The sequence below is a fragment of the Typopeltis vanoorti genome, chromosome 13 (assembly GCF_054136105.1).
Source record: "Typopeltis vanoorti isolate ZY-2024b chromosome 13, IOZ_Tvanoo_1.0, whole genome shotgun sequence".
Classification (NCBI taxonomy): domain Eukaryota; kingdom Metazoa; phylum Arthropoda; class Arachnida; order Uropygi; family Thelyphonidae; genus Typopeltis; species Typopeltis vanoorti.
In genome coordinates, this window is record NC_143561.1 from 9,752,530 (window position 1) to 9,779,343 (window position 26,814).

A 26,814-nucleotide genomic window follows, 5' to 3' on the forward strand; every position below is an offset into this window, starting at 1 on the left:
TTGATATTTAATTTCTATGTTCTTGCCAAAGTCCTCCCATAACTTTTGTTTAGCCAGTTTTACACAGTGTTAGCTTTCTTACATTTGTCTCTGTATTCTCTAAGAGCTAAAGTGGAATTATCTGCCAGGAACTTTTTATATGCTTTCTTCTTTTCCTTCACTGCCTCTTTGACTTCGTGTGTCCACCATGGAGTTCTGATTTTTCTATCCTTGTAGACAACCTCACCACATGCCTTCTCTCTTGCTGAATCAATCAGGGGTCTCTCCAAGACTTGCCACTGAATCTCCAAGGTTTGGTTCCTGTTCTCAAACATTTTTTCTTGAATAATCTTTGTATAATTTAGTCTACAGTTCACATCTGAGAGCTGCTCAACTTTTATTTGCTTTTAAACATTCTTACATGTTTCGTTTATTTTCAATATGAAATTCAATTTTATCCTGCTCAAGACAAAATAGTGATCACTTCCAATTTCAAATCCTCTGTACACTCTGGTGTCCTGCACCAGGGAGAAAACATCACTATCAACAATAACATAGTCAATGAGATTTTTCTTATTTCTTGTCTCTTCTCTCCATGTGAATTTGTGCACATTTTTATGTTGGAACATGGTGCTAGTAATAGTCCTTGTTGGATTTCTGCTCAGGACATGGACTGAGCAGAAATCCAACAAGTATTTACAGTTATTATTAGCTTTGCTCTTTTCTCCAAATTTTCCCAAAATATTTTTGTATGTCTGACAATCATTTCCTACTCTGCTATTTAGATCCTCAACAAGGATCATCTTTTACTTTTTCATTGTGTCAGTTGCTTTCTCTAAAGGCTGAAAAAATTCCTCCACTTCTACCTTAGTAGAACCTTCTGTGGGACCATAGGCACAAATAAATCTCATTGTTCAGTCCCCATTGTGATATTTGCCCACATCACTCTACTTGAGACTGCCTGCTATTCAAGAAGATTAGCCTCGTATTTAGTGTGGAATACTATGGCTACTCCTTCTTTTCCTTGATTGTCATTGCCTGAATATAACATTTTGTATTTATTGCTCAGAAAGATCTCACCAGTTTTTGTCTTTTTTTTGTCTCAGACACCCTTATTATGTCAATCTGATACTTATCTAATTCCTCAGCTAGCTCCATTTCTTTGCCATTCAGGCTTCTTATGTTGAGTACCGATCTTTACCTCTGGTGATGTTAAGTTGGGGTTTGTTTTTATATTTGTTCCAGTAGCAAACTTTTCACTGTTTGCCCCAGTTCCCTGGCAAAAACAACGAGGGCCTTGTTTAACCGGGCGATGTCCCAGCCGGCATGAAATTTTGTCATATTGTACCATCATTTTGCATTTTGGTTTAACCAATAAGAATACAATTTGGTCAGTTAAATCCCAAATTGCCAGCCCATCCTCGTTTTTTCGGTATCCAGGTAGATACCCAACAGGATGCATTACGAGAAGGTGAGGACTGGACATTAGGTCAGAAGCCCAGGTCGGTTCTCTGCATTCCTTTAAAGGCTATGTGAAGGTATCCCTCAGTTATACAGCTTTGACCCTTAAGCACCTCAATAATAATAATAATAATATTACGATATACATAGCAAGATCATATTCCTAATACTGTCATTCTTGAAGAAAGCCAGCAAAGATCTCTAATAGAAAAAAAAACAATTTAGAAACAGCAGAGGTGATTGGGATACTAACTTAGAAATACACTCTTGCCTATGTTCAAGTTTGTTCCTTGCTCTCTACAACAAAATAACCAACAGACAGAGGAAGGCCAAGAAAACAGTTGTGGCAATACATAAGTAAAATTCTTTTCAAAAATGAGACTTACAAACCATTTGATATTTAGCAGTTGGCACAGAGTAACTTGGCTCACCTTCATTTAGCAGATTTTTTTTTTTTTTTTTTAAATCTCCATGAATTGTTATATGCATATTTCTGTATATAATTTCTTATTCATATTTGAATAAGCCATGACAATTTCAAGTTTGCTTAAATTACTGTTTTCTACTTCCCTACATAATACATCATTAAAAATTATCAATAATGCATTATTATAATACTAATGAAATACTAATAACAATAAAATAAAATAATAGTAGTAATTAATAAATTTATTCTTTGATAATTTTGCATCTTACCTGTGTCTCACTGGTGCTTGTTAAGTAGAAAAATGTTGTTTCAGAAATTGGAGAGGGAAGATGAACAATTCTAAGTTGTGTACAGACTAAAACTTCTCCTGGAGTGACTGAGTTTAATTCTTCTTTCTAAATACAATTAATAATAAATGTGACAGAGCATCCTTATATCAGTTCATATATATATATATATATATATATAAATTCTGTTGACTTTATATTTCTGAATACTATGTTTTAATAATTATTCACTTTTCTTGAAATCTGAAAATACACATGCACTGCTGTCATGAAGTGCACATGTTCAGTAGATGTAAATAAAAGTACAATATGTGCTGAGTGATCAGTTTATTAGCCCTCATAATAGCCAAACTGAGTGGAGAGGATCTCCAAAAGGTGGCAAAAATATTCACATTTTTGATGAATATTTGGACTGACAAAAGGATGTGCTCAAAGAGACTTAAATGTATCCCATAACTGATGCAGATCAAACTACAAGAGATCCTCATAATAAATAGCTAATTTCACTTCATCAAACAAATGGACATGGCCTGAGATCCAGACACTGGGTCTCCAACAACTGAGATAAATCATAAGCATAAAGTCAACCTTTTGATTTTAAAATTAGCTAAGATCAGATTAGATGATAATCGTAGCCAATTTGTGCTTTGTGTTACTGGCAAGTTATCCTGCAGAAGAAACTATTTCTGAACAGCATAATCATAACAGAACAATAGCAGAATGTTCCTGGTGGTCAGCATATTCAAGTGGAAAGTGGCATTCTATCATAATTTTACCAGTATAACAGAACCTAGCAGGAACCAAGCAAACACTCCCAATATCATCAACCTATAGTACTACCTCCCGATCATGCATGAAAAATCATGAACAACAGACTGGCAGTAGTAAATATTTTCCAGTTTCCAGAGTGTTTGGTGTCGGTGATCTTGATATCATCATACTTAAAGCTGATTATTTTTAGATGATATGAGTGGAACTTAGTGAGGTTGTTTTCTGCTGTACTCCATCTGTGCTAGACTTATGCATTTATGACATATGTATTGTCATAAGACTTACTACTGCCAGTCTGTTGCTCATGATTTTTCATGCATGATTCTCATAATCCTCTATCTTATAAATCAACATGTCCACGCGTTAGCCTAGTGGCTTTGCGCTTCGCAACCATATGCCCGGGGAAGGTGTGTTCTAGGTTCGATTCCCGTTGCCGACATGAAGAGCTGAAGGATGTTCCTCAGCCATAGCCAAGTTAGCCGGTCTTGGACGTGGACAGCAGGGTTTTTTCTGCCAGTTTATCTGGGGTTTTTCATTCAGCAAGCAGGCAAACCAGCCCCGTAAACACACAGGGATACAGCCAGGAATACTTAGAGTCATGGGGGTGACCATCCTATCCTCATACTTTGGTTATGAAATCCAACCATGCTTGGAAGGTTGTGGGCCTTAAAGGCCTGTAAAAGCCATTGGGATAGATAGATGGGATTATAAATCAACATAGTTTCTCTGGCAACAAGATGTTGGCTAGATTTTTCACGTTTAGGATCACTATCAGCATACCTGACTTACACTTGCATATTATGAATTTACATATTCAAAGTTATTTAACTTATGTTGAAGATTCACTGTTATGAGGATGGTCTGAAACGTTCTCAGCCTCGACCATAGAAGGCACCACTATCGGCAAGATTTTTTTTTTTTTTATAAGTTGGTATATCTGTCATAAGCATCCATGTAAAATTGCAAGTCATTCTATCAAGTAGTTTGTTTTATACAGCTGTTTGAAACAAAAGTGTTGTCTGTATCCCTTGAAACGGATAAAATTGAGTATCGGGCAGTTAGAAAATTCTTTGTAAAAGAAAGTTTAAAGCCAAAAGAAATTCATTTGAAGTTCATAAAAGTTTATGGGCACATTTCTCCTACGCTTTCGACAATTAAGAAATGGGCTGTTGATTTTAAACATGGCTTTGAAGATGATCCATGTAAAGGACGTCCAAAAAGTGTAAAAACGCCAGAAATGACTGATCAAGATGACATGGTACTGGATGACCGGTGAGTCAAAGTGCATGAAATTGCTGAGACTATAGGCATTTCAAAAGAAAGTGTAGGATATATTTCGCATGAAAATCTCTGAACAGTGCTTGGAGCATTTTAACAAGAATAAAACTGATTTTGTGAATCGATTTTTTAATATGGATGAGACTTGGATTCACCATTACACATTATAATAAATTTAGTTTAATCCTTTATATAGCAAACAAAGTTTGCACCTGAAAGTATCTTCAGGACTGGGGTAAGGTGGTACAGCTCCCACTGAAGAGACCTCAATAAAGGTCGAAACTAGTCTGGGTAGTGGCCCTTCCCTTAATGCATAACATTAGACATATCCGGAAGGAGATGTTTTGCATTATAGGAGATACTGAGACAGGAGTGTTGGTGGCTTGCTCCACCTTTGCAACGAGTTGTCCTGGTGTTGTACCACCTTACCCCAGTCCTGAAGATACTTTCAGGCGCAAACTTTGTTTGCTCACACTTGGATAAAGGATTAAACTAAATTTATTACACAGTGTTTAAATATCAAGAAGGTTGCAAGATATTCTGTAGGTTGTTGAAAAAGCTCAGTAATGGAGGAAAGAGTGCTGTAAAAGGAATTAGAGATGATAAAGGTGACATGAAAACTGGAGAAAAAGATATACTTGAAGCATTTAGTAATTACTTCGAAAAACTGCTAAATGAAACAAGCATTAATGACAGCACAGTGGTAAAATACACTGACTAGGCATGCAGTCAGAAATACATATCCATACTTGAAGTAGAAAAACCATAAAAAGCCTGAAATATGGAAAGGCAGCAGGAGTAGATGATATTCAACCAGAAATGATCAAGTATAGAAGTATAAAAGTCTTACAGTAGATGCACTGCATAGTTCAGAAGGCCTGGACAGAGTGATGAATTTCAGATGATTGGAGTAGAGTTCTCACAGTACCTATATAAAAAGAGAAATAAAACTGACTGAATGAGAGAATTACAGAGGTATTTCTCTACTGAGTGTTCCTGGTACGAGATATGCAAGTATACTTGAGAAACGGTTGAGAAGGATTGTGGAAGACCAAGATATAGGTGGACTGATACAGTAAAAAGTGCCTTAGAAGATAGAAATATAAGATCTGATAATGTTGGTGTCTTAACAGGTAGTAGACTGATTTTGAGGAAAATTGTACATAGGAAATTAGTAATGATATAAATGCTCATGTAATACTGATATATCCTGTATACCCCTTAAGGATATATATCAGGAATTTGATGATGATGATGATTATATTGCATTGTGAAATACAATAACATGAAAGTGGCTAGGAATTGATTCAGAGTATATTTAGAGTATTGTGACTTACAATACTGCTTATCATTGTTAACACTGGAGCAGAGCAATTCTAAAATCATTCAAAACAGAGGATTTTAGATGCATGGAGTACAAAAATGCCAAATAAAAGTTAATTATCAACACAATATTGTCGTACCTCTCCTTGAAACCATTAACAGACATATCAAAAAGTGGTTTCTGGAAGGTGTTGAGTCCAGGAGAAGGCAAGTGACTTGACACAAGGTTCAGTGCTTGGTCCTTTGTTTAATTTATACATCAGTGACATAAGAAATGATTTGACAGGAAATATTCAGTTGTTTGCTGAGGATGCAAAACTAGGAAGAGCAATAGTCAATGAACGTGATATAGAGATCTTGCAGGATGACTTAAATGACTGGCAACATGGGCAAAGGTAAATGGATGCAAGTTTAATGTGATGCACTTTGGGAAGAAATCACAAACAGTGTACTACACACTGAAGGAAATGCAGGGAATTGAGAGTCCATGGATTTGGGGGTGATGGTGGACAGAGACATAAGTTTAGAGGGCATATTGCAAAGGCTAGCCAACACAACCCATCGGATAATGTGGTTATTGAAGAACACACTAGCAAGAAGGGATAGAGAAGTTTTGTTCCTCTTTATAAGGTTTTAATAAGGATGAACTGGATTACTGTGTGCAGCTCTGGTCACTGGATTCTGTTGGGAATGAAGTAGTGGTTCGAGAGAGAGTGAGGTGACAAAGTTTGTGGCAGGTGCATGGAATGCTCCCTATGAGAATAGATTGAAGGTCTATGGGCTCAAAAACTAGCTGATAGGCAAAAAAAGAGGAGATATGATAGAAGCATGTTATTAAAAAGGGATTTTATAGGATTTACACTGAAAACGTTTTTCAGCATATGCCAGAAAAGGAGAGAATGATGGGGTTACTCATGTAAATTGTATAAGAGCATGGTTAGCAGAGGTGTTAGGAATAAATTGTTTGCTTGGAAGACAGTAAATGTGTTGCTAGAGGTGGTTTTGATGCTTTGTCAGTAAATGAGTGGTGTTGTGTGAATACAGATCTTTATAAGGTTTTAATAAGGATGAACTGGATTACTGTGTGCAGCTCTGGTCACTGGATTCTGTTGGGAATGAAGTAGTGGTTCGAGAGAGAGTGAGGTGACAAAGTTTGTGGCAGGTGCATGGAATGCTCCCTATGAGAATAGATTGAAGGTCTATGGGCTCAAAAACTAGCTGATAGGCAAAAAAAGAGGAGATATGATAGAAGCATGTTATTAAAAAGGGATTTTATAGGATTTACACTGAAAACGTTTTTCAGCATATGCCAGAAAAGGAGAGAATGATGGGGTTACTCATGTAAATTGTATAAGAGCATGGTTAGCAGAGGTGTTAGGAATAAATTGTTTGCTTGGAAGACAGTAAATGTGTTGCTAGAGGTGGTTTTGATGCTTTGTCAGTAAATGAGTGGTGTTGTGTGAATACAGATCTTTAGCGAGTCTTCTGACTCCATGGAGATACCTGTATAATAATAATCAGGAGTCAAAAAATATTATGCAAGATCCTACTTGCCATGGGGAAAAAAAAAAAAAAAAAAAAGAAAAACTCCATTTTATTTTTCAATTATATGTAAGGAGTTCCATAAAGTGATCAATGGTGCTGTATTCCATAAAGTGATCAATGGTCTTTGGAGAATACTTTCTTTGTATGACCTTTGAAAAAAGGAGAAGTCAAATAATAAGAACAGGACTGAATAGTAAAAACAACATTGATTTATATATATATATATATATCATTTTTTTTTTACATCAATCTTCGTTACTACAATGATCATTTTATATTATGCATGTTCTTCTGCTTTCTTAAAGTTAAAAAAAAAATATTCTCATTCCGTCTGATTTGCAGCTATCTGTTAGCTGGCAAAATCTGCTCGGCATGGAGGGAGGGGGAGTGTATTTGTTGAGACCTGATCATAACAACATTTATTGTATACACCAAATTTTCCATTTACATGGTAGACTGATTCCAGAAAAAACCATGTAAAAAAATGTAAAAATAGAAGAATGGTTACAGATGTGAAAACCCAATATGAATAATAAGTTGTTTTCAAACAAAACATATGAAAATCATTGAATAAAACTGTTTAATTTGAATGGAATATTTTTTATTTTAAATACTTATTTAAAGTATATACATATGTATCTTTCTTAAAAAAAATAGTGTGTTACTAATAAAACAGAAATTCGAAAAGGCCCAAATACACCCATGGTTATTAGTTAAATTTTATTCGCAGTCACTTTCTGATGGTAGCTGCATTTTTTGTGTGAAATTGGAATTAAATCACCTCCATCACTTGAAACACTTTGGCCATCCTGTTCATATTGTAATGGCAAAACGTTTTCTTCAGTAAAAGGAACTAAATTAGCACTAATTTTCAATAATTCTGAAGGTTGATTTTTTTAATTTTTTTTTTTTTTTACCACAAACTCTTGAAATCCTGTTTTGTCTAGATCTTTGTATAATTCTTCACATCACACCATACATGACTTCAGTTCACATTTAAACTGTTCAGCTCGTTCAGTATTTAAATCATGCATAAGAAAATGACTTTGCAATTAACTAGCCATTCAAAGACTTTCTTTAATTAGGTGCCAAGTTGGCATCATATACGTGAGACATTATAAAAGTGAAGATGGAAAATGCCCTAGTGATATGGATAGAAGATTGCTCACAAAAAGGAATACCTTTAGACGGAAATGTCATCAAACAGAAAGCATTATGGTTGTACAAAGATATTCAGGAAAAGGAGTGAGTGGAATATCTTCTTTATCATCATCATCACTTTCTTCTTTTTCATTGAGATTCTCATGGACAGCTTCTATTTATTTATTTAGCGTATGGCTCACACATGAAAAGTTACATTACATTAATCCTTAATATATATATGAACATAGTAATAGACATATGTACAATAATAAGACATAATACAGTCATAAAAGAGGCACTCAAGAATAGGCTACAACTGAATGTCTAGGTTGATTATCCAGTCAACTGCACTTGGTGTAACATGGATGAAGTCTGACAGGTTTCCACTGTATGCACGTTGGACACATTCTGCTGTAATATGATTGTCTGGTGGGGTGATCCACAGTCGCACCTGGGTGAGGCAACCATGCCCCATTTGTAAAGGTGGTCTGCACATCTGCCATGGTTGGTGCGGATTTGGTTAAAGCTTCTTTCATTTTGTCATCACTAATAGCCTTGTGAATCATCAATTCTTCAATATCTACAAACTAAAAATCATCAAATCATTCTCTGGCAACTACATGATATGCTAATCTGATGATATTGGGATATTCAGCTGTATGCAAAAGTACAGGGTTTTCTTTTTCACACAAAAGTAGCTTTTTAGCATGCATTTAAAGTTGATGTTTTCAATTCTGATAACACCAACTTAGCAAGATTGATGTATCTTGGTGTATCTTTTGAGAAATTTTGTAAGCCAACCTGTGCTTACAGAAAAATCACAATTGCTGTTTGATGTTGTTGGCTCCTTTTCCTGAATCTGTTTGTACAACTGTAATGCTTTCTGTTTGATGACATTTCCATCTATTGGAGCGATTAGGAATGGAAGCAGATGTCGGGACCGTAGTGGTAGAACTTCGGCAGGAGTTCATGAAAATGAAAAGTGACCTTCATCTTCTGCAAGAGGAATTGGAAGTGCTTGGTAAGGAGGTTCTGGAAATTAAAACTGAGTTAACTTGTTGAATAGAGAAATTAGGACCATGTAGATTACTTTAGCTGAAGTAACTAGAACAGGATTAAGTATGGGAGTGATTGGAAGTCAACAGAATGAAAACACAAGAGGTCTAGAAGAAACGAGATGTCATGAGAGTGAGGGAGTAAGTAAAAGAGCACTGAGTAAAGAAACTGGGAGAGTCATGCTGAATAGAATAGAAAATGAGCCCATGAGTGATGCTTGTTTGGACTTGAATGAAGTTATGAGTGGTAAAATATATGGTGATTCTATGATTAAGGGTATGGAGAGCAGTATGACTGAGGAGTGCTTGGCTGGTGGAACAACAGAGAGAGTGGCTTTGGCAATAAAGAGAGGGCGTTATGCAGAAAAGATGACAGTTATGTTGGGTACAAATGACCTGAGTGGTAGTATAAATCAGGTAGCAAAAGATTTAAGAACATTGTTAGATATCGTGAAGAAGAAAAGTGTCAATGGAAGGATAGTGTGTGTGTGTGTGTGCTACCTCATTTTGACAATTATGAGTTAAGTAGATGAGTGATGATAATGAATGATATGATTGCAAGAATGTGCAAAAAAAGAGGTCTGGAATTTGTTGATGTCTGGAGTGTGTTTGAAGGAAAAAAAGACAACAGTATGCAAGAGATGGGTTGCATCTGAACATGGAAGGTCATAAACGAGAAGAAGTTATTGCTTTTTGAACAAGTTGAAGTAACTGGGCAGGGAACCTAAAATTGAAAAGGTTGAGTGAGTGTAAGAGGGAGAAACTTAAGCAGTGATTGTATATTTGTTGATCTTTATTCACGGAATAAACTGCAGAATAGAGAGCATAAAAATCGGCATGGGACTACTGAAATTAGTGACATGTATGTCAGTTCTAAAGCTCGTACAAGAACTAAAGGGAATCTGCAATTTTTGTATACCAATGCAAGAAGCATTTGAAATGAGAAGGAAGAATTTTTGGCAAAAATTCTTCCCTCTTATTTCAGTGCAATCTCACCAAAAGTTGTAGGCATTAGTGAAACTTGGTTGTCAGCAGAAGTTGTGGTCACTGGAATTGAATGTGATGGGTACAGTATTTTCAGGGAAGATAGAGAAGATAGAAGAGCAGGAGGAGTACTGTTGATGATAGCTGATGAGTTGCAGCTAAAGAAAGTAGTATATCAAGATGATAGACATGTGAATGAAGTTCATTGGGGGCGGTTTGGTGTGAAATAGTAACCAATGCAACCAAATATACAGTTGGTTGCTGCTATAGGCCAGGGGGTACAGGGGGCGATATTGAATTCATGCACCAGCAAATTAGTGCAATGAGTGCAGGGTTAGTGATTATTATGGGGGATTTTAATTATGGTGACATTATTTGGAAGGAGGAAATATCACTTGGCAAAAAGGAAATGGAATTCATATATCTTCTACGACATAATTACTTGAAACAGTACATAACTGAAGGGACACATGGTGTGAGAGTGTTGGACCTGCTCATTGGTTCAGAGGATATATGCATAAGTAAGGTGTCCTTGTTACCTCCAATTGGTGAGAGCGATCATGTGGTATTGACTTGGGAAGTTGCAATATTTGTGGATTTCTCTCTCTTAAGAAAGGGTACATACAGAACTACAGATTAGGCAATTATAACAAGCTTCAGAGTGAGCTTGCAGCTGTCCCATCTGAGAACATATTGCAAGGGAAAGATGTTAGCAGTGTATGGGATAAAATCAGCAGGTATCTGAGGAAGGCAATATCAGATTATGTCCCCATGGTCAGGAAGACAAACAAGATAGGCATTAGATGGATGAGTAGTAGTATCAAGCTTGATCTGCAAAACAAAAGAAAATGTTATGGAGAATTTACAAGGAGAAAGGCTACCAGTACACCCATGAGTAGTACAAGGCTCAAGCTAGGAAGGTTACCAGCATAGTAAGAAAAGTTAAATCAGATTATGAGAAGACCTTAGCCAAGGAGATCAAGGGTAATCCCAAAGAGTTCTTCCGCTATGTGGCAAGTAAGAGGAAGAATGACTTTGGAAGGATAACTTTAGTGGGTGCTGATGGTACTGAGGTGACAAATTCAGATGTAATAGTAGATTTACTGAGTGATCACTTTTCAAAAGTCTATCACCCAAGTAAGGATATCTCTGTACCTTTAGCAATAACCAATGTGAGAATTGAAGTTAAGAAATCAGAGGTACTTAGTATAATGCAAAATTTAAATGAAAACACTGCTGTAGGTTTAGATGGAATATCAGCTCGGGTGTAGCGTGAATGTGCAAGGGAATCGTCAATGTCTTTTACTTGGTTATTTAACTTAAGTTTGAATTCTGGTATGGTCCCTAGGGAATGGAAGGAAGGCAAAGTAGTTCCTTTGCATAAAGATGGCTCTAAAACTACGGTAGTTAATTACAGGCCAATCACTATTTCAGGAGTGGTGGTAAAAGTATTGGAAAAGTTGGTTAAAGACAAAATTCAAGAATGGGTGGATCAGCATATGATACTCTATAAGGACCAACATGGTTTTGTTAAAGGTCGATCCTGGCTTAGCAATTTATTAACTTTTTATAATAGAATGACATCTGAGTTGGACAAAGCAATGGCTACACAGTGGTACTTCTGAATTTTGCTAAGGCTTTTGCCAGGATATCCCATGGAATACTGTTGTGCAAATTGGAGCAGATGGGAATGAATACTAAACTGGTGACATGGATAGGAGAATGGCTCAGGGAGAGATACCAAAAGGTGGAGGACCAGGGTCCAGAATGAGGCAGGTGACCAGTGGTGTGCCTCAGCGCCCTGTGCTTGGGCCACTGTTGTTTAATTTGTACATAAATGATATAGGAAATGGCTTAAAGGGAGATATTCAGTTGTTTGCTGATGATGCAAAGTTAGGTAGTGCAATAAAAATCATGCTGATGTTGAGAGTTTGCAGGATGATTTAAATAAGCTGACATAATGGGCAAAAGGTAATGGATATCAGTTCAATGTGAAAAAGTGCAAAGTTATGAATTTTGGAATTAAAATATTACCAGCTGTGTACTACATTGATGGAACGGTACTCCAAGAGATTGATGAAGCTAGGGACTTAGGGTGTTGGTGGATAGGGAGATGAAGTTCAGGGGATACATTGCTAAGGTGTCCAAGATTGCACATAGGATTACTTGGTTATTGAGGAACACACTAACATCCAGAGATAGAGGTTATTATTCCCCTTTATAAGGCATTGATACTTCCACATTTGGATTATTGTGCTCGGATCTGGTCAACTGGATTCCTTGGAGATGAGGAGGTTGTGGAGAGGGTTCAGAGGAGAGTGACTAAGTTGGTGAGTGATGTAAAAAATGCTCCTAACATTGATAGATTAAGAGCTTGTGGATTGCAGAGGTTGGTTGATAGGCAGAAAAGAGGGGATATGATAGAAACATTTAAATTACTAAAAGGTTTTTATAAGATTGATGCAGGGGAAATGTTTCAGCTGTGTGATAGTGATGGAAGAGTAAGAGGTCATCTCTGGAAATTAAGAAAAAGTGTGGTTAACAAGGGTGTGAGAACAGGGTTTTTCGCCTGGAGGGTGGTGAATGAGTGGAATGCATTGCCTGACTCAGTTGTGAGTTCTTCGTCTGTAAATGAATTCAAGAAGAGATATGATAGATATTGCTTTGATAGTTTGGGTCTCCTGTGATGAGTCTACTGACTCCATGGAGATACCCATAATAATAATAGTGATAATCTAAAGGTATTCCTTTTTTGTGAGCAATCTTCTCTCCACATCACTAGGGTCCTTTCCATCTTCACTTTTATAATGTCTCTTGTATATGATGATGACTTGGCACCTAATTTTGTTCCATAAAGAACAGATTTTCGAATGGCCTCTTCATTTTTCTTAATTGTCCTCATGGTAGCTTAGTTCACTCCAAAATATTTCCCTAAGGATGTTGAACCTTCTCCAGCTGTCAAACGATCTAAAATTTGGATCTTACTTTATAAAGAAATAGCTTTCCTTTTCTTCTTCTCTCAAACTGAATTATCTGACATTGTGATTAATGGGAAAATATCTGAAAATAATCAATAATTAATTTTACAAATTTGATATTATGCATACAAAACTTCGAGTAGAAGTTTTGTATGCATAATAGAGGAGGAGTATAGAAGAAAGTGTAATGAGGTGAAAACAGCAGTCAGAATGGATAAGATGAAATGGTTAGAAATATAGAACAGCACTATGGAGAGCACAGGAAGTATGGAGGTGTACAAAATGATTAGAACTATTAATAGAAGGTGGCAACCAAAACAGACCACATTAAAGATGAAAAAGGCAAAGTATTGAATAAAGATCAAATTGTACAGTGGTGGACAAGATACTATAGTGAGTTATATGAAGAAAAACTAGATTTTGATAGAGTTGGGAAACTGATTGAAGAATTGCAGCTGATATCACCACCAGGTAATGAGTATGATGTAGACATTTTAAGAGGAGAGGTCCAAAGTGACTTGATTTGGCAAGTCACCTTGATAAGGTGATGATAATATGACAGCAAGATTGAGAACAGAATAGGAAGCATACCTTGCAGATGAGCAAGCAGGATTTAGGAAAGATAGAAGTATAATTCAACAGATTTTGACAATGCAGTTAATACAGAGAAAGCTAGAAGAAAAAACAAAAACAAAAACATATATACCTGCTTTGTTGATTTTCAGAAGGCATTTGACAAAGAAAAATGATGACCAGCGAGGAAGAGTTTTAGTTTTGAGAAGAGATAGAAGTCAGAGGGAGCCAAATCTGGGAAATAGGGTGGATGTTCCAACAATTCATAGTGCAGATCCCTTAATTTTACCCTTGCCAAAACACTTTTGTGGGAAAGAGCATTGTCCTGATGAAAGATGATTTTTTTCTTCTGCAAACTGGGTCTTTTCTCATGAATTTTTTTGTCTAGTAGAAGTTTTGTATGCATAATAGAGGATGAGTACAGAAGAAAGTGTAATGAGGTGAAAACAGCTGTCAGAATGGATAAGATGAAAGGGTTAGAAATATAGAACAGCACTATGAAGAGCATAGAAGTACAGAGGTGTACAAAATGATTACTATTAATAGAAGGTGGCAACCAAAACATACCACATTAAAGATGAAAAAGGCAAAATTCTGATCTGGTTAAAAGATCGGAATAATATTCCCTGGTTATTGTTTTACCCTTTTCAAGATAATTAATAAACAAAATGCCTTTAGTATCCCAAAAAAACACCGATGCCATGACCTTTCTTGCTGATGGAACTGACTCTGTCTTTTTTTGGCACTGAACAACTGGCTTCCATCCACTGTTTTGACTGCTGTTTGGATTCGGTGTGTAATGGTGAATCCAAGTCTTATCCAGGGGTGCTTAAGGGTCAAAGCTGTATAACTGAGAGGAGACCTCCACATAGCCTTTAAAGGAATGCGGAGAACCGACCAGGGCTTCTGACCTAATGTCCAATCCTCACCTTCTCGTGGTGCACCCTGTTGGGTATCTACTTTGATACTGAACGAACGAGGATGGGCTAGCAATTTGGGATTTAGCCGACCAAATTGTATTCTTATTGGTTAAACCAAAATAAAAAATGATGGTACAACATGACAAAATTTCATGCCGGCTGGGGCGTCGCCCGGTTAAACAAGGCCCCCGTTGTTTTCGCCAGGGAACCAGGGCGAACAGCGAAAAGTCAGCTACTGGAACAAATCTGAAAACAAACCCCAACTCAACATCACCAGAGTTAAAGATCGGTACTATCAACGTAAGAAGCCTGAATGGCAAAGAAATGGAGCTATTCGAGGAATTAGATAAGTACCAGATCGACATAATAGGGGTGACTGAAACAAAAAAGACCAAAACTGGTGAGATCTTTCTGAGCAATAAATACAAAATGTTATATTCAGGCAATGACAATCAAGGAAAAGAAGGAGTAGCCATAGTATTCAACACAAAATACGAGGCTAATCTTCTTGAATGGCAGTCAGTCTCAAGTAGAGTAATGTGGGCAAATATGAGAATGGGGAACTGGACAATGAGACTTATTTGTGCCTATGGTCCCACAGAAGGTTCTACTTAGGTAGAAGTGGAGGAATTTTTTGAGGCTTTAGAAAAAGCAACTGACACAATGAAAAAGGAAAAGTTGGTCCTTGTTGGGGATCTAAATAGTAGAGTAGGAAATGATTGTGAGACATACAAAAATATTTTGGGAAAATTTGGAGAAAAGAGCAAAGCTAATAATAATGGCAAATATCTGTTGGATTTCTGCTCAGGACATGGACTGGTTATTACTAACACCATGTTCCAACATAAAAATGTGCACAAATTCACATGGAGAGAAGAGGCTAGGAATAAGAAAAGTCTCATTGACTATGTTATTGTTGATAGTGATGTGTTCTCCCTGGTGCAGGACACCAGAGTGTACAGAGGATTTGAAATTGGAAGTGATCACTATTTAGTCTTGAGCAGGATAAAATTGAATTTCATATTGAAAAGAATAACATGTAAGAAAGTTTTAAAGCGAATAAAAGTTGAGCAGCTCTCAGATGTGAACTGTAGACTAAAATACAGAAATATTATTGAAAAGAAAATGAAAGAGTTTGAGAACAGGAATCAAACCTTGGAGATTCAGTGGCAAACTCTGAAGGAAACATTGATTGATTCTGCCAGAGAGGCATGTGGTGAGGTTGTGTGCAAGGATAAAAAAATCAGAACTCCCTGGTGGACACAGGAAGTTAAAGAGGCAGTGAAGGAAAAGAAGAAAGCATATCAAAAGTTCCTGGCAAATAAGTCAGCTTTTACTCTTACAGAATACAGAGACAAATGTAAGAAAGCTAAACACTGTGTAAAACTAGCTAAACAAAAGTCATGGGAGGACTTTGGCAAGAATATAGAAAATAAATATCAAGAAGGTGGCAAAATATTCTGGAGGTTGTTGAAGAAGCTTAGGAATGGAGGAAAGAGTGCTGTAAAAGGAATTGGAGATGATAAAGGTGAAATGAAAACAGGAGAAAAAGATATCCTTGAAGTATGGAGTAATTACTTTGAAAAACTGCTAAATGAAACAAGCAGTGATGACAGCACAGTGATAAAAAACACTGACCAGGCATGCAGTCAGGAATACATATCCATACTTGAAGTAGAAAAAGCCATCAAAGGCTTGAAATGTGGAAAGGCAGCAGGAATAGATGATATTCGACCAGAAATGCTGAAGTATGGTGGTATAAGAGTCTTACAGTGGCTGCACTGCATAGTTCAGAAAGCCTGGACAGAGGGACGAATTCCCGATGATTGGAGTAGAGCTCTCATAGTACCCATATATAAAAAGGGAAATAAAACTGAATGTGAGAATTACAGAGGTATTTCCCTACTGAGTGTTCCTGGCAAGATCTATGCAAGTATACTTGAGAAACGGTTGAGAAGAATTGTGGAAGAAAAGCTTGGTGAAGAACAAGCTGGATTCAGGCCAAATAGAGGCTGTCAGGATCAGATCTTCACTTTACGACAAATAGTCGAGAAAGCATGGGAATATAACAAAAATCTGTATTTAAGTTTTGTCGATTTGGAAAAGGCATATGACAAGGTGCCAAGAGAGAAGCTATTCAATACGCTGCAGTTATATGGTGTCAATGGGGCATTATATCAAGCAATACTTAGTCTTTATTTGAGTTGTGAGTCAGCAGTTAGAATTGAAGGAAGTACAGGAAGATGGTTTAATGTTAAATCTGGTGTGAGACAAGGATGTACATTATCCCCTCTGTTATTCATTATCTATATGGATCACATTATGAAGGAATGTGGTATTAAACCTGATATCAAAATTGGAGATGTTAATGTCAGCTCTTTGCTTTATGCGGATGATGTTATACTTCTAAATAAATCCGCTACAAGTCTGCAAGATTCTCTGACTAAATTGAATAGCTGTTGTAAAAGATATGGTATGAAGGTCAGCAATAAAAAGACAAAGACAATGAAAATAGGCAGAATCATTGAAAATGTCAACTGTGTTGTGAATGGAGAACCTGTGGAACAAGTAAAACATTTTAGCTACTTAGGCACAATTTTTACCGAAGATGGTAAACTAAATATAGAAATAGACAACAGAATCAGCAAAGCTGGTATCGTGGGAAGTCAACTGAATAAATTCATATGGAATAAGAAAGAAATTAGTCAGAACACTAAATTAGCTGTATACAAGACTGTGTTCAAACCAATTTTAACTTATGGATCTGAGAGCTGGGTCAGAAATAAAACACTTGACCAAAGACTAGAGACCGCAGATATGAGAGTCCTGAGAAAGATTAGAGGCGTGAACAGATGGCATCAATGGCAATATCATATTAAAAATGAGGATATTAGGAAAGAACTTGACATTGTCAGCATCCAGGAATGCGTTAGCAGAGCTAATCTTAGATGGTATGGTCACTTAAATAGAATGGGAGAGGAAAGATTAGCAAAACAAGTGTTCTCTGCCAGGTTGGCAGGAAAACGACCCAGAGGAAGACCAAGATATAGGTGGATTGATACGGTACAAAGTGCCTTAGACGATAGAAATATAAGATCTGATGATGTTGGAGTCTTGACAAGTAACAGACTGATTTGGAGGAAAATTGTAGATAGGAAGTTAGTAATGATGTAATTTTTCATGTAGTACTGTCATATCCTGTACATCCCTTGAGGATACATGGCAGGAATTTGATGATGATGATGATGAAGTCTTATCCATAGTAATAAATTGATGCACAAAATCAGCTTTATTTTTGTTAAAACACTCCAAGCATTATTTAGAGGTTTTCATGCGAGTATGTTCTTGATCTGCTGTGAGCAAGCATGGCACCCATCTTGTGCAAAGCTTTTCCATTTTCAATTCTTCATGCAAAATATATCCTACATGTTCTTTTGAAATGCCTATAGTCTCAGCAATTTCATGAACTTTGACTCACCAGTCATCCAATGCCATATCATGCACTTGATCAATGATTTCTGGTGTTGTTACACTTTTTGGACGTCCTTCACGTGGATCATCTTGAAGGCTGGTATGGCCTAAGCTAAGCAGCCCATAAACTTTTATACACTTCGAATGAATTTCTTTTGGCATTAAACCTTCTTTTACAAAGAATTTTATAACTGCACAATACTCAATTTTATCCATTTCAAGGGATACAGACAACACTTTTGCTATAGACAGCTGTATAAAACAAACTACTTGATAGAATGACTTGCAATTTCATATGGATGCTTATGATAGATGTATCAACTTAGGAAAAAAAAAAAAAAAATCTTGCACATAGTGTTGCCAACTATGGTCGAGTCCAAGAACTTTCCAGACCACCCTCATACAACCAAAGGAGAATCTAATGCAGAAAATTATAAAATGGAAGCTGCAATTATTTGGACACATCTGTAGAATGAGTGAAGACCGGAAGATAAAGACATTCATGCTTGGTATTATGGATGGTGTAAACAGAAGAGGTAGACCATATAGAGAATGAATAGGCAACATAAAAGACTGGTGTGGAATGGATGTACAGAAACTGCGACACTGTGCACTAGACAAAGAAAGGTGGAAGAAGATAGTGAAGGAGGCATCAGACACCAATGGGCGAGCCCATGGTTTGTGATAATGTATAACTCTATTGCACAAACAAAACTTTCAGGAACAAAACACAAAATGTGTAAACATAATTATAATGGAAATACCTCTTTTAACAGAACTGAATTCCAACAGAAATTTTAAAAATAAGTCCCCATTTGAACCGTGTTAAATCAAAATATACTGTGTAAAAATAGAATTGCTTTTGTTTTCTAAACCGTGTTATTTCAAAATCGTGTAAACAATTTCTCTTTTTACAAAAGCTATGTAAAAAGAGAATTAGCTGTGCTTTTAAATTACATACGTCATATGCATACTACAATTATGATCTTTCTTACCTGTCTATTTACATACAGCTGAATTTTAAATGACAGCTGGCTGGAGTAATCTAATACTTCAATCCACCTATAAACCCAGAATCCTCCGCTCAATTTCCCATTTGAACCTGGTAGAGAGACAAAATTTTCTTAGGTAACATCAATAAAATTGAAAACAAAAATTCACAAACACAATTAAAAAAAAAAATAGTCTACTGACACATGCAAAAGAGAGCAGTTGTGTTGGTATTTAAAGTGATATACAGTATTATGTGGACATCTAAAGTCAGCTATCCAGAATGTGGAACATTGGTTATTTAATATTCTTAATGCATAAAAAATAATTTTTGTTTCATATTAATATTTAACAGTATCTACAAATTGCAATATATCATGATCTTGAATATTAATACTGAACAGCAATGATTTTTTTCTTATATATATAATTGGTAAATTCATAGCTATACAATGATAATAAATTCATAATCAATTTTATAAAAGAAAAGTAAAAGATGATAATGCTTGTAGAAACAAATGATTTAAATAGCAATAAATGAAGTATGAGAGAGAGAGGATATGAAAAAGACCACTGGAAGAATTGAGAGAGAGAGAGAGAGAGTGTGTGTGTGAGCGAAAATTATTAGTCTATTACCACAACAAAACAGTACTGAGCTAAGAAGGAAAGATGATAAATAGTTTGATGAGCAGGTGGTGCAGAAGAAAGGGATGAAAGATTTTCAGTGAATAGAGTGAGTGCGATGGTAGAAAGGACTTGTATAAGAACAGCTTGCACACGAATGGATTTGGCATCAGCAGCATGGAGAAATTAATCACTGGGGTGAGACCTAATGTAGTGAGTCAGTATACAAGATCATCTTGGAAGAAATGCTAATAATTTGTGATGTTCAGCTGGGATATGCAAACATGATAATGATACAAATGTTAATGGGCATGGTTATGAATTTGTGTATAGACATAGTTATGTCTATACACAAATGACAGGAGCATCATTAACAAAGGAGTTGAGTTTGTTGCCTCAGTGAATACGTTGCAGCCTAAGATTGTTGGCATTAGTGACCTGGCTCTCAAAGTCAAATGTAGGAAATGGATTTGACTGTAAAGGGTATAGTATTTTTAAAAAGGGCAGAAGAGGGAGGAGAGGAGATGGAGGTACTAATGACATGAGATCATTTCACTCTAGATGGGATATAAACTTATGAAAGCAATAACAGTAATAATGTTCGACATGTAGCAGACATCCAAAGCACACACCTTTCAAGTGTGCATAATGCTATGCATTATGGGAAAGGCCACTACCCAGCTGGTATGAAGATCAGCAATAAAAAGATAAAGACAATGAAAACATCAACAACATCCTGAATGTAGAACCTATAGAACAAGTAAATGCTTTAGTTATATAAGCACAATTTTTAGGGAAGATTGCAAAAATTATATATGGAAATAAATGCTGGCCTGGTTGGCTGAGCTGAGTGGTTAGCCACCCACTCTCCAACCAACAGACTGAAGGTCAGGTTTGAATCCTGCCATATGCATTGATGTTTGTGATTGTCTCTAAGTGAAAGATGAATTTTATTACCTGATGTGAGACCACCACCCTGCTTGTTGGATGCCTGAAGCAACTTGAAAAAGTTATGTCTAGTTTCTAACAGCAGGGTTTCCGAAAGTTTATTTTTTCACTTGGTTAGAGTATAATAAAATTAGTTTAATCCTTTATCCAAGTGTGAGCAAACAAAGTTTGCGCCTGAAGTATCTTCAGGACTAGGGTAAGGTGATACAACACCAGGGCAACTCGTTGCAAAGGTGGAGAAAGCTACCAACACTCCTATCTCAGTATCTCCTATAATGCAAAACACATCTCCTTGCGGATATGTCTAATGTTATGCATTAAAGGAAGGGCCACTACCCAGACTAGTTTCGACCTTTATTGAGGTCTCTTCAGTGGGAGCCAGGCCCGAGTGGAAATACCAGGCAGAAGCATTAGCAGGTCATTTCTACCTATAGGAGTTGCCAAATGGTGTGCCACCCTTTTTTTAATAAATTACTCTGGATTTAGAGAAAGATGTTGAAAGTTTATTTTTTCACTTGGTTAGAGTATAATAAAATTAGTTTAATCCTTTATCCAAGTGTGAGCAAACAAAGTTTGCACCTGAAGTATCTTCAGGACTAGGGTAAGGTGATCCTGAAGATACTTCAGGCGCAAACTTTGTTTGCTCACACTTGGATAAAGGATTAAACTAATTTTATTATACTCTAACCAAGTGAAAAAATAAACTTTCAACATCTTTCTCTAAATCCAGAGTAATTTATTAAAAAAGGGTGGCACACCATTTGGCAACTCCTATAGGTAGAGATGACCTGCTAATGCTTCTGCTGGTATTTCCACTCGGGCCTGGCTCCCACTGAAGAGACCTCAATAAAGGTCGAAACTAGTCTGGGTAGTGGCCCTTCCTTTAATGCATAACATTAGACATATCCGCAAGGAGATGTGTTTTGCATTATAGGAGATACTGAGATAGGAGTGTTGGTAGCTTTCTCCACCTTTGTAACGAGTTGACCTGGTGTTGTATCACCTTACCCTAGTCCTGAAGATACTTCAGGCGCAAACTTTGTTTGCTCACACTTGGATAAAGGATTAAACTAATTTTATTATAGCAGGGTTTCTGGACTATGTAAAATAAATAAATAAAATACAAACAAAATGTATAAACTGATATAAAAAAAATCCTTAGCCTATCCACTGTACAAAATGTACTACAGGTTTGCATATACCTTTTGTGAATGAGAACAACATAAAAAAATCAGCAAAATTAGCAAACTTAGTATGATAAGAAGTCAAATAAATAACTTTATATATTAAATAAGAGAAAAATTAGTCAAACACTATATTAGTTGTATACAAGACAGTGTTCAAACCAAGTTCTTATAGATCTGATAGCTGGATTAGAAATAAAACTGATCAAAGACTGGAGACCACACATATGAGAGTTCTGAGAAAGATTAGAATTGTGAACAGATGGCATGAATGGCATTATTATGTTAAAAATGAGAATAGTAGGAAAGAACTTGACAATGTTAGCATTCAAGAATGTATTAGTAGAGCTAATTTCAGGTGGTATGGTCACTTTAACAAAATGGGAGAGGAAAGGGTAGCAAAACCTAAGTGTTCTTTGCCAGGGTGGTAGGAAAAAGACCCAGAGGAAGACCAAATATAGTTAGATTGATACAATAAAAAGTGCTTTAGAAGAGAGAAATATAAGATTTGTTAATAATGGAGTCTTGACAGATATAACAGATTAATTTGGAGGAAAACTGTAGATAGGAAGCTGGTGGTGATTAAACTTTTTCATGCAACAGTACTGTCATAATATTTCACACACCACTGCAGGAATATTAGATGATAAATTTTTGCAAAATAAGACTTATCTGTCAGGATTCCAATATTCTATAAGGTACTTCTGAATCATTAATCCACCTAGTTCTCGGTTGTCTCCTGTGTCTTATTTGTGTTATCCTGGTATTAAATACCTGTTTCAGTAACTTTTCTTCTCTCTCCTTCTGTTTAAATGACCATGCTACCCGAGATTAGCTCTGCTCATGCATTTATGAATTCTATCAATGTTAAGCGACTTCCTAACATCATTTCACATGTTGCCAATACTATCTGTTTACTCCCTTGATTTTTCTCAGAACTTTCAGATCTAATCATTATGGTCCCTAGTCTTTGTTCAACTAGCTTATTCTAACCCAACTTTTACATCCATTAAATTAAAAACTGGTTTGAACAGTCTTGCAGCTGGGTTTTTCTAATTTCTCTCTTATTTCAACTTCTGGGTGAAGACCTCTCCCATTATGGGAGGATTGGATCTACTTCTCGCATGGTGACCCACTCCATCTTGGGAGAGTGTATAGATATTTGTCGGGATGAATGTATGAAACTGAAAGACAATCACAAACATCCATTCCCTAGATGGGATTCAAAATCGCAACCTCTTGGCTGGAGAGCAGATATGCAAACCACTCAGTCCAGGCCTGCCTTATTCCATATAAATTTATCCATTTCGCTGTCCCCAATACCATCTTTGCTTGTTCTGTTGCATATGTGATTTACCATCTTCACTAAAACTTGTACATAAATAGATATATTTTCTTGTTTATATATTTCCCATTAAGTATGTAGCTGATGTTTTCAATTTCTTATCTATTTTCACAATCTGCCTTTTTATTACTGAATTTAATGTGAAATTAGTTACTGAAGTTATTCAATTTAGTTAAAGAATTCTACAGACATGTGCTCAATTTATTTAGGAGTATGACATCATCATCAGCATAAAAGTAAAGAACTGAGATTAACATCTCCAATTTATCCATGGCACAATCGGTTAGCATGTTCGACTTAACCAAAAGGTTGGTGGTTCAAGCCCAACTGGGAGCGTGTGATACTTTTTGTCAGCCAGGTTGGTCAAGTGGTTAGCGTATCTGCTCTCCAGCCAAAAGACTGTGGGTTCGAATCCTGCTGTGGGAATGGATGTTTGTGATTGTCTGTGAAAATGCTAGTGGTGGTGTAGTTGTAGTTAATGGAGAGAGAGAGAGGTGTAGAGTAGGTACCCTCCCTCGATGAGTCTTTGGACTCCCTGGAGGTGTTAAGTAATAATAATAATAATTTTGATACAAGGAAAATGCAACTTTCCTTTATAATGTGATTCATATAGATGATGAACAGCAGGAGAGATAGTAGGTACCCTTACACCTGAATTTACATCAACTCGTTTTCCTGTACCTCCTCCAATTCTGACTGCTAACTCAAATACAGACTAAGTATTGTTTGATATAATGTCCCATTTACACCATATAATTGCAACATTTTGAACAGCTTTTCACTTGACACCTTGCTGCATGTCATTTCTAGATGTGTAGAACTTAAATACAGATCTTTGTTGTTTTTTTTATGATTTCTCAATGTCATGGAATGTCATGTCATGGAATGAAAATCTTATTCTGACAATATTTATCCTGAATCCAGCTTGTTCTCAGCCCCTTCTCAAATATATTTGAATAAATCTTTGAAATACTCAGTAGGTAAATTCTTCTGCAATTCTGATAATTTTTACTTCCATTTTCATAGATGGAAACTCTGAGAGCTGTATTCTAATCATCTGGAATTCTAGCTTCTGAACTGTGGCTTCTAGAGGTATTTCAAGTTTTACAGTGCAATCACTTAAATTTTTAAAAACTGTAAAACTTAAATACCTCCATATTTAAGCATTTCTATCAAATATCTACTTCAGCTGTCTTTCCTCATTTCAGGTTTATGATGGTTTTTCTACCTGGAGTCTTGATAGGTACTTCTAAATACATTCTTTTGAATAATTTCTTAAATAATTCCTTGAATAATCAAGAAAAAGAAGAAATAGCCACAGTATTCGACACTAAATACGAGGCTAATCTTCTTGAATGGCAGGCAGTCTCACGTAGAGTGATGTGGGCATATATCAGAATGGGGAACTGGACAATGAGACTCATTTGTGCCTACGGTCCCACAGAAGGTTCTATTAAGATAGAAGTAAAGGAATTTCTTGAGGCTTTAGAGAAAGTGACCGATACAATGAAAAATGAAAAGTTGGCGCTTGTTGGGGATTTAATAGCAGAGTAGGAAATGATTATCAGACATATATTGGAAAAATTTGGAGAAAAGAGCAAAGCTAATAATAATGGCAAATACCTGTTGGATTTCTGCTCAGGACATGGACTGGTTATTACTAACACCATGTTCCAACACAAAAATGTGCACAAATTCACATGAAGAGAAGAAGCAAAGAATAAGAAAAGACTTGTTGCTATGTTATTGTTGATAGTGAAGTATGTCCTCCCGTGTGCAGGACACCAGAGTGTACAGAGGATTTGAAATTGGAATTGATCACTATTTAGTCTGGAGCAGGATAAAATTGAATTTCATATTGAAAAGAATAACATGTAAGAAAGTTTTAAAGTGAATAAAAGTTGAGCAGCTCTCAGATGTGAACTGTTGACTAAAATACACAAAGATTATTGAAGAAAAAATGATAGAGTCTGAGAACAAGGACAAAACCTTGGAGATTCAGTGGCAACCTTTGAAGAAAACTTTGATTGATTCAGCCAGAGAGGCATGTGGTGAAGTTGTCTACAAGGATAGAAAAATCAGAACTCCATGGTGGACACAGGAAGTTAAAGAGGCAGTGAAGGAAATAAAGAAAGCACATCAAAAGTTCCTGGCAAAGAAGTCAGCTTGTGCTCTTAGAGAATAAAGAGACAAATGTAAAAAAGCTAAACACTGTATAAAACTAGCTAAACAAAAGTCATGGGAAGACTTTGGTAAGAACATATGAAATATTCTTATTAAATAGCTTAAGGAAATATAACGTACAATAGAATATACGTTAAAATAAATTTTAATACACTTCCAATATTTTGGCAACATGACGTTGCCATTTTCACAGGAACTTAAAAAAAAGACATGCATGCAAGCACAACACACAGTAAATGAGGACAAAGCAGGAAGCTATTCTTTCTCCTAAAAGTCCTGATGGTGCCCCGTAGTGGGCAATGTTGGTATTCTTGACCGATTAGGCTGAAGGTCTTCTGATGTAGTTTCCTAAATTTGAGGCAGTCTCATGCAACCAAATTTGTTGAGGTTTGGATTGTTTCTTAGGGCTGAGGTTGATTCCATGAATAGCCTTTCGTATTTGATATTTACTACGGTGTATTATCGTGGCTTTCTTGCACCACCGTATTCTATGATTCTATTATATTGCAGACCATGCGCAGGTATCCAGCGCATGGTCTGCAAGACCATAGTGGCTGTATTGGTGAAACCAGATATAGTCCTTCTGTTCTGACATTCTGATATTAGCTTTCCTGCCTGTTTGGCCAAAGTAGGGCAGCTTACAGCTGCAAGAGACCTGGTATACACCAGGTAGGTCTAGGGGGGGGGGGGACATTGGTCTTTAGTGGAGTGGATAAGGGATGCCAATTTTTTATATGGTCTGTAACAAGAAATTAAGTCATGTTTTTTTAGGATTTTTGTAATTTTTTTCGAGGTGCCTCAGATATAGGGAACGGTGATGGATTTAGAGTAATCCTTGTTGTGAAGGGGGAGGGGGGTTGTGGTTTATTGGTTTCAATATTTTTTGGATTTTGTTAAGACACTACACAACAGAGCTAAACAGATAAGTTTAGCCCTGTTGTGTAGTGTCTTAAGGACTCCATACTGTTGTGAGGGGGTGGGATTGTTGGTGAATGTATCTGCCCATATGGGTGGGTTTTCTATAAACTGAGAAAACCAAGGTTACATCAGGCTGGCAGGCGAACTTGATTCTGGGATGTTGGTTGTTTAAGTGTGTTAGGAAGGAGAAGAGTGCATTGGACCCATGTGGACAAATAATGAACACATCATCAACATAGCAAAGCCATATGGTTGGTTTTTGTGAGGCAGAATTTAAGGCTTTCTCTTCAAAAGTCTCCATATAAAAGTTGGCCAAGGGTGGGGAGAGTGGAGCTATAGTAGAGGAGTGCATCGGAGCCGAGCCATGTGGCTCCGATGCACTCCTCTCCTTCCTAACACACTAACAGCCCCAACATCCCAGAATCA

General features: G+C 36.5%; 1 protein-coding gene across 1 annotated transcript in view; it reads right to left on the bottom strand.

Annotated features, from left to right (window-relative positions):
* LOC150099931 (RPA-related protein RADX-like) overlaps nucleotides 1–26,814 on the bottom strand; it is a 273,154-nt gene that overhangs the window by 87,140 nt on the left and 159,200 nt on the right. Inside the window, exons 9-10 of the mRNA XM_090403019.1 lie at nucleotides 19,191–19,297; nucleotides 2,137–2,262 (exon numbers count right to left, since the gene is read on the bottom strand). Coding sequence (XP_090259145.1) covers nucleotides 2,137–2,262; nucleotides 19,191–19,297 — 233 coding nt within the window. The remainder of the gene's footprint in view (nucleotides 1–2,136; nucleotides 2,263–19,190; nucleotides 19,298–26,814) is intronic.